General features: G+C 40.0%; 1 protein-coding gene across 1 annotated transcript; it reads left to right on the top strand.

Annotated features, from left to right (window-relative positions):
• Positions 1–5528: 5528 nt before the first annotated feature.
• On the top strand, positions 5529–7760 carry LOC121174265 (uncharacterized). The gene is made up of 2 exons (XM_041013163.1): positions 5529–5555; positions 6336–7760. Exons 1-2 carry the CDS (start codon positions 5529–5531, stop codon positions 7758–7760), a joined length of 1452 nt encoding a protein of 483 aa, XP_040869097.1.
• The last annotated feature ends 1455 nt before the right edge of the window (positions 7761–9215 follow it).

Raw genomic sequence — 9215 nt, 5'->3', positions numbered from 1 at the left:
AAAAAAGGAAAAAAAAAAAAAAAAAAAAAAAAAATTATCCTGATGGCCTTTGGAACTAGCCGGGCCGGTGTAAGATCTCCAAGCAGAGACAACATCTCTGATACAACTGAGTTTAAAGAGATGATAGATTGATTCTCTCCTTTAAAGTAGATGATACAAATTGAAGATCCTAGAAGAATTTTCAATAGATTTGCAAGTGTTTGGCCAATAGTTGTTTAGATAGCATTTGACAATTAAGTTCTCTTATAAAATCTCTCTCTTTCTTTCCAAAGTCAGACACACATATATATGCCCATTGTGCCTTTTCAAAATAGTTTGAAGGGATATGTCTTTTCAAAAAGTTTTTCTGAAATTTTCTCACTGGTAATCGATTACAGGATTCTTGTAATCGATTACATAGTTATATTTCCAAAGAGTCATGTCTTTTCAAAGATTTTATGAAATCTCTTCTCCGGTAATCAATTACAGGATTCTAGTAATCAATTACACAGATCAAAATTCAAATAAGTTTGTGCCATTATGTCACCAGTTCAAAATTTCAAAATACAATCTTCATGGTCTCTCTGGTAATCGATTAGAGGACCTAGTAATCGATTACCAGTTCAAAAATATCTTACTTTTGAACTGATTAAACTTTGATAAGGGCATTTTTTATAATAAAAAAAAACTTTGAGGCCAAACTATTGCAAATAAGAATGAGGTTCTTTTAACAATTTGACTAAGTCCTTATCTGTGATTTTCTTGATCTTGTTTGTTGACTTGAAACAATGTGTGCTTTCATCAAGTAAATTCTTTTGGCATCATCAGAACCTGCATGATTCACATTCTCCCCCTTTTTTATGATGACAACCATCATCAAGTAAATTATTTTGGCATCATCAAAACCTACATGATTCACATTCTCCCCTTTTTTGATGAGGACAACCATCTGTAGGTAAGGAGTAAAAAGAATATCTATTTGTGTCGTTCACTCCCCCTTGATTTTGCAATGATTGCTTATATGAAAAAGTTGAAGATTTCATATATGATTTTTTTTTCCAAAAATAGATAATTCCCCTTACTATCTTATTTATCTCTCCTCCTTTGGCAACATCAAAAACTAATTAGGAGTAGAGATAAGAAAAGCATTCGGCAATTTATAATGAATAAATAGAGTAGAGCATACCGTACCGTGCAGAGTACCATTCAGAATAATATTAATGTAAATGTAAGGAGGAAAAGATCATAGGTAATTGTATAGACTAGGAATCTAAGTCAGATTGGTCAATAAGTCCTAATTCTCTTCTAATAGTAAAAAAGCTTTCTTTGGGTAGAGGCTTTGTAAAGATATCAGCCAATTGATTCTTTGTGTCAACAAACTCTAAGACACAATCCCTCATTTGAACATGTATAAGGTGTGTTAAAAGACTGTAAAGGATTTACTGAGATAGTGGAAAATCTCAAGTGGGTTACTTAAAGACTGGATGTAGGCACGAGAAGTGGTCGAACCAGTATAAATCGAGTTTGCAATTCTCTCTTCCCTTATCTCATTTATTTTATTGCAACTGATTTGTCTTGTATGTTTAAAGAGCATTGATGAACTTAATTGCTTCTTCTTCTGCATTCTGAGCCTATCATATATCATTTAAAAGGGGATTAAAATTTGTTAGTGGAAAAATTTTGAACCTTAATTCACCCCCTCTTAAGTTATTAAGGCCACTTGTCCAACAAGTTCCTCGACTTCATGATCATCTGTAGGGGGATTGAGGCCAACCCAAACAAGTGTGAAATGGTCATCGCCATACGAAACTCACAAAACACGAAGGAAGTACAAAAATTGACCACATAGTGGCGGCCTAGTCTCATTTTTTACCAAAATGGACGAAAGGGCGAAGCCATTCTTCAAACTATTGAAGTAGCCAGCAAACTTTCGATGGGACCAATAGTGCGAAGCAATGCTTTCCAAGTTGAAGAACTTCCTCACCACTTCACCTATCCTCCTTTGGCCCACACCTAGAGTCAAGTTATTGCTTTATTTTTCTGTTTCTGATTCAACAATAAGCTCTGCTCTCCTAGATGAAGAAGGCTAAAAGCATATGCAAATTTACTACGCTAGTCGAGTACTCCAAGGAACAGAGAAGCAATACCAAATGATCGAGAAGCTCGTCCTAGCACTAATCCATTCTGCCAGGCGGCTATCACAGTACTTTTAGAGTCATCAAATTATTGTGAAAACCGATATCCCTCTCAAACAAGTCATCAAAAAGCCAAACCTTACCGAAAAATTGGTTGCATGGTCAGTTGAACTCTTTGAGTTTGGCCCATGATTCAAAGTATGAGTGCCCATCAAAGGGCAAGGCCTAGCTGACTTCCTGGCCAAACTCCCACCTATTCAGGACAATAACGAATGCTAGTGGGCATTGTATGTGGATGAAGCTTCCAATAGCAAGGGCAGCGACACCTAAGGAGCTTTATAACATCACCTCTCCCTGACCTTTCAACATGTGGGGGAATGGATATTCTCAAACCATTTCCCATGACCAAAAGCTAAATTAGATTCCTCCTTGTTGTGGTGGATTAAAGTAGAAACCCTGGCAAAAATAACAGCCCAAAAGGTCCAGAAGTTCAAATGGAAGAACATTATCTACAGGTACAGCTTACCTTAAGCCATCGTGACTGACAATGGAAGGCAATTCACTGAAAATGGGTATAAAGAATTTCTCCAACAACTCGGCATCAAAGGGCTGAGGGTAGACAAGCTCTCAAGCTTGCTTTGGGGTACCATTGCACCCCTAGTCAACCATGTGGGAAACGCCATTACGACTGACTTACAACATTGAGAACATGATACCGGTGGAGATCGACGAACCTTTGCTCCATAGAAGCATGTTCAACTTGGCCAAGAACTCAAAATCATTAGCAATAGAATTTGACCTAGTCGAAGAAGTCTGAAACAAAGCAAAGGTTCATGAAGAAGCACATAAAAGGAGAGTAGCTCGGAAACACAACTCCAAACTCATATGGCAGAGCTTCAAGACTGACGACATGGTTTGGAGGCTAAGAGGAGATGCCAAGAAGGATAACTAGAAGGGAAAATTCATGCTAAATTGGGAACGCCCTTTCCGCGTAGCAGAATCATTGCAAAATGATGCGTATAGGCTTCAAGACATGGCAGGAAAGGTCGTCCCTAAGACCTGGAATGCAACTCACTTAAGGTCTTACTACAGTTAGAATCGAGTAGTGTACTCTTTTCCTACTTTAGTATTTTTTTCCCCACTTGTAAAAAAATAAGGGTTTTTGCTAAAAAGGTTTTAACGAGATACACTTGAGTAACCATGTAAAAGGATGATCCCCTGTAAAGTCAAATCATTAATGAAATCATTCTACATCACAATTTACATACTTTCCTCTCCTTTACATAGTCCATTTAATAAACATCATCTTACAAAAACAGGAGGTTGAATCTGAACCTTGGTTTTTTCAAGCAACTCTCAGAAGGTCAAATCCGAACATTGATTTTTTCAAGCAACGCTTAGGAGGTCAAATTCAAACCTCAGCTTTTACAAGCAACATTTAGGAGGTCGAATCCGAACCTCAACTCTTTCAAGAAATTCTCATAAGTTTGAGTCCAACTCTTAGCTTATTCTACCTATTCTTAGGAGGTCGAATCCAAACCTCGGCTATTTCAAGCAATTCTCATAAGGTCAAGTCTGAACCTTGGCTTTTTCTAGCGATTCTCAAAGGCTCAAATTCGAACCTTGACAATATTATTTTACATAACTTTGTTTTTTTTACAACACTTAGCAAATGAAGTTTGTTCACACACATCAAAAAACAAACAAGCATAACAATAACTCTTCTTTGAATTTTATTCATTAAAAGGTTTCATGGGTACAAAGAAAAATACTAAGACAACCATTACATTTACCACATCAAGTCACTTTGACTGGACAACCATTACATTTAGCACATCAAGGTCCTCTTGCAATTTCTTCACAATTCCTCTATTCTTAGACAATTCTAAACCTCCTTTGTTTTACTAAGCTTGACCTTCATAGCCTTCAACTATGCAACCATCGCCTTGGTTTTCTCGTCAGCCTTCGATACCGTCTCTTTCCGATGATGAAAAACCGCAAGGGAGGTCACATCCAAGCTCACCTCTGGCCCAACATAATCCATCATACCACGGTTGGTTTGGGTCATGAAAGGAAAAGACTGGACGAATTTGGGATTAGTCAAGTTAGCATTCCACAAGGAAATGATGTTGGGGGCCACCAAAACATGATCCAAGGTACCCTTGTGATAATGATGGATGGCATTATTCATCCAAGGTACCCTCATGCTCGGATTGTCCTCAGACTCAATTGAGGTAGACTTCTGAGCAACATCTACCACCTTTTCTTTCTCAAACACGGCTGACTTCTTGACTGTGTCCACCTTCTTTTCCTTTCTCTTTTTGCAACACCTCAGCAGGCTACTCGGCTATATTTCCTTCTGCCAAACCTTTATCTGCTACATTAGGACCATCTAGATGGATGACCTCCACCTCGCACCATCACCCTCAACATGCTCCTCCATGAGCTTTGTCAGTTTCTTTGCAAGGTCAGATTTGGATGAATCCTTGGCCCTTTTCCTTTACTTCATCTTTCTAGCATCAACTTGATCATCAACCACCAAGATCTTCAAATTCTTGTAGTCCTCGCCCTAGCCTTCATAGCTTCTACAAAAAAAATACACAATAAAACCTATCTGTACCTCCCCAATTTTACCAAAAAGAGATAGTGGAATAAAACTACTCACTACTTAGAACTTCATTGGGAAAACACGACTTTGGAATAGCCATAATGAATTTACACAACATCTCTTGCAGCCATTCCCTTATAATCTCTATGTCTTTGACTTCTTAGGCCAATAACAGTTGGTGAGGATGGGATTTGAATTTAAAAGGAAAACATTGCCAATAAAAAGGAAACTTGCATTGGGAGTTTTTCCATCCTTCTTAAAGAACAACTCTTTTGACTCTCCACAAGCAAGATTTAGGATGAACTCGAAAAAAGCCCAACTTGAAATTTTTCCACGATTGGGTATACCACTGGAACATTTTTCCAAACTTGAATGCATTTAAGGAAACCCAACCGACCTTGACACCCATCTTCAACTAGTAGAAGTACATGAACTTATTAATAGTGGGCTCTATTTTCAAACTCTTACAAAGAATTTGAAAGGCAAGCAAGAAGGCCCAACTGTTAGGATGAAGTTACACAGGGGCAACATTCGTTATACTCAACATTTTTCATTCAAGATTCAGAAATGGAAATTGAATATTCAACTCCTTAAAGACATCTTCATACAAGTACACAAAGTCAGCCTCACCCTTCGATGCCTTCATGAACACATGCTCCTCGGCGCCACAAGGTTCAACAATCAACAGCTTGGCATCATCCAGGTTCATCATGTCGATTTTCCTTTTTAACTCCTCTATGGACTCAAGGGTTTGGAACTGAGCAAGGTATGAGTTGCCTTCCATGAAAACCCACTTGTACCCATAAATGGCGATAAGGGCAAACTTGCTCCCCGTACGCTTTTTAGCCCCCTTACCACCCCTACAACATCATCCCCCTTCGTCCTCATCATCTCCTTAGACATCCCAACCCCCTCCCTCACCAAGTAATCTTCCATTCTATTCGAATCAAATATAGATGAAAGGGATGAAGCATAAAACTCATCCTCACTCCCAAACTCCTCTATACCTCTCACTTCCCTAGCCACAAGGGACCTACCCCAAAACGGGAGACCCATCCTCTGTAGTAGAGGAAGACATCTAACAAGATGCTAAGAATAAAGGCTAAGAACAAAGGAAGAACGCAGGACTGAAGAAAGAGGAAATAGGACCAAGGAGTGTATCTAATAAGAAGTGAAAGGAAAGCAAGAGCAAGGGAAGCATAACAAAGAGCACTCCAATAGCAAGAATAATGCTAGAATGAGAGAAATTGAGAAAAGTGTAGGAAAGAAGGGTGTACTATTGGTCCGCACGTTTCATTCCCCAATAGCCACCTCAATGGTCACGTTCATTCAAAAATGGCATGAGAAGCGAAGCGACAAGGCTCCATGATAGGATTGCTACTCGAACAAGGCTTCCTATTAGGAAGGTGTATGAGAGAAGGAACCAAGCGTAGTTTCTAGATTGTTAGTTCTGTTAAGCGCTGAGCTGTGCCAGCTGTAAATCCTAAAGGATTAGTTAGAATGTGTAGTATAAATAAGGGAAGCTTAGTCTTCAGAGGGGGTAGTTAGAAGGTGGTTTGGTTGGAACTGAGTTGGCATCTTGTAACTACTATTCTCTTCAATTTCTTTTTCAGTTTCAATATTACACTCGTGGGAGAACTATTTCGACTCTCGCTCCTTCATCTATTTCTGAGTTTCTTCAGATTTCACTTCCAGTTCTAACACTGGTATTAGAGCACCGATCCGGTGCCCTGATTTTGCTTCCTTCTACTGTGCATTGCATGAAGACAAGAAGCATGGTGAGAGATTCGAGTGATTGGGAGCAGGAGCACGAGGAATGGCGCACACGATTGGAGTTAGCAGAGGCACGCGCCAAACATACGGAGGATCAATTGGCTGCATTCGCTGCCAAGATTGTTTCAAATGGAAGCGGTAATGTTCGCGGGGAAGAAGAGGAGACCAGCAGGTGTGATGGTAGAATCCTGGGTGACCACGCTGAGCGCGACCGGTGGAGGAAGCTTGAGCTCCCAATTTTCTCCGGCAACGATGCGTACGGTTGGATGCACCATTTGGAACGATACTTCGAGTTGCGAAACGTTCATGAGAAAGAGAAATTGCGTGCCACTGTGGTGGCCATGGAGGGTAGAGCACTGAGCTGGTATCAATGGTGGGCTAGGTGCAATCCTGAACCGACTTGGGATGGGTTCAAGCTGGCGGTTGTTCGCAGGTTTCAACCTTCAATGGCGCAAAATCCCTTTGAGTTGTTGTTGGCACTAAAACAAACAGGGACGGTGGTGGAGTTCGTGGAGGAGTTTGAGAAATATGTTGGAGCTTTGAAGGCCATTGATCAAGAATTTGCACGAGGCATCTTCATGAATGGCTTGAAAGAGGAAATTCAAGTCAAGGTAAAACTTTATGAATTAAAGTCTCTATCTGATTTAATTCAAAAGTTTATTATGATTAAGGAGAAGAATCTAGTTTGGACTAAGAAGGGAACCAACACTTTCACTAAGCCAACCACTATTCCTAAGGCTAGTTCTTACACTAAATCTATGACTGTGGATACCAAGCCTTGGTTAGATAAGAAAACTGAGAGTGGTACCTCTGCTACTAATCTTGTTAGTGTTCAAGCTGGGGAAATGAATAAAACCAGGGGTGGTGATTTCAAATGTTTGTCCGGGGCTGAGATGAGAGACAAAAGGGAGAAGGGACTCTGTTTCAGATGTGATGAGCCCTACCATAGAGAACACAAATGCAAGAATAAGCAGTTTTGTATGATCATTTTTGAAGAAGATAAGGAGGAGGACAAGGATATTGAGTTTCATGAAGGAGAAACTTTCAATTCTCTACAATTGTCCCTTTGTTCAATGGTTGGGCTGACTTCCACAAATTATTGGAAGATACAAGGGGTAGTTCAGAATAATTCTGTTTTGGTACTCGTAGATTGTGGAGCTTCTCATAGCTTCATTTCTCAGGAGGTAGTTCAGAAACTGTGCTTGATGGTGGAAGATACCCCTTCTTATATTGTGGAATTGGGGGATGGTCATAGGGTGAAATGAAAGGGAAAGTGTTCCAAGTTGAGTTTGCTATTGCAAGGAATGGAGATTAAGCAAGACTTTTATTTGTTCACCTTACAAGGGGTGGATTTGGTGTTGGGTTTGGATTGGCTGTCTAGTTTGGGAGAGGTCAAAACCAACTTTGGCAAGTTGGAGCTTACCTTGTCTAGAGATGGCAAGTTGATTACTTTGGTTGGTGATCCTTCCTTAACTAGGACTGAATTGTCTTATGGAGCTTTCGTGCAAATTTTGAAGGAGGAAGGGAAAGGCTTGTTAATTCAGTATGATTCTGCAGAGCAGAAATCAGTAGAGGTTTCAGTTGTACCTGAAGTTATTTCAGAGGCTCTTCAGCAGTATTCTGAGGTTTTTGAGGATCCTCAAGGTCTTCCACCCCAAAGGAGGTTAGATCATACAATTCATTTGAAGGAGGGGGTTGAGATACCTAATCTACGACCTTATAAGTATCCACACTATCAAAAAACTGAGATAGAAAGGTTGGTTTCAGAAATGCTTGAGGCTGGGATTATAAGACCAAGCATTAGTCCTTACTCTAGTCCCATCATCTTAGTTAAGAAGAAAGATAGTGGTTGGCGTTTTTGCATGGATTATAGGGCTCTCAACAAAATTACTATCCCTAACAAATTTCCCATCCCTATCATTGAAGAGTTGCTTGATGAACTGGATGGAGCAACAATATTCACTAAGCTTGATTTAAAATCAGGCTATCATCAAATTCGGATGAAGGAAGATGATATAGAGAAGACAACTTTCCGAACTCATGAGGGGCATTATGAGTTCTTGGTGATGCCTTTCAGTCTTACCAATGCTCCTTCCACATTCCAAGCCCTCAAGAATGAGGTCTTGAAGCCTTTCCTCCGAAGATTTGTCCTAGTCTTTTTTGATGACATCTTGGTGTATAGCAGGGATTTGGATGCTCATCTTGTTCATATCCACCAAGTCTTGGCAATACTAATGCAGAATGGGTTAAAGGTAAATTAGAAAAAATGTAGCTTTGGACAATCTAGTTTGGAGCACTTGGGACATGTGATTTCTGGAGGAGGGGTGGCGGCTTGCCCTATTCCTATTGATATGAAGGGTCTTAGGGGTTTCTTGGGACTAACGGGGTATTATAGACGTTTTGTCCAAATTTATGGTAAGTTAGCCAAACCCTTAATTGAGCTTTTGAAGAAAGATAAGTTTTGTTGGACAGAGGAAGCTACATCTGCATTTCAGGCCTTGAAAACAGCCATGGTTGATCTTCCCTTGCTGGTTGTACCTGATTTCACTAAGGTCTTTGTAGTTGAAACCGATGCTTCTAGTAAGGGGTTGGGGGCTGTTCTGATGCAGGACGGTAAACCTCTTGCCTTTTGGAGTAAAGGCTTATCTTTGAGAGCTCAACAAAGATCTGTTTATGAGAGGGAGCTTATGGCTTTGGTTCAGGCTGTGACCAAATGGAGA

This window comes from Glycine max, chromosome 2, assembly GCF_000004515.6.
Source record: "Glycine max cultivar Williams 82 chromosome 2, Glycine_max_v4.0, whole genome shotgun sequence".
NCBI lineage: Eukaryota > Viridiplantae > Streptophyta > Magnoliopsida > Fabales > Fabaceae > Glycine > Glycine max.
Note: the sequence above shows the minus strand (reverse complement) of the source record. Positions and strands in the feature narration are given on the sequence as shown.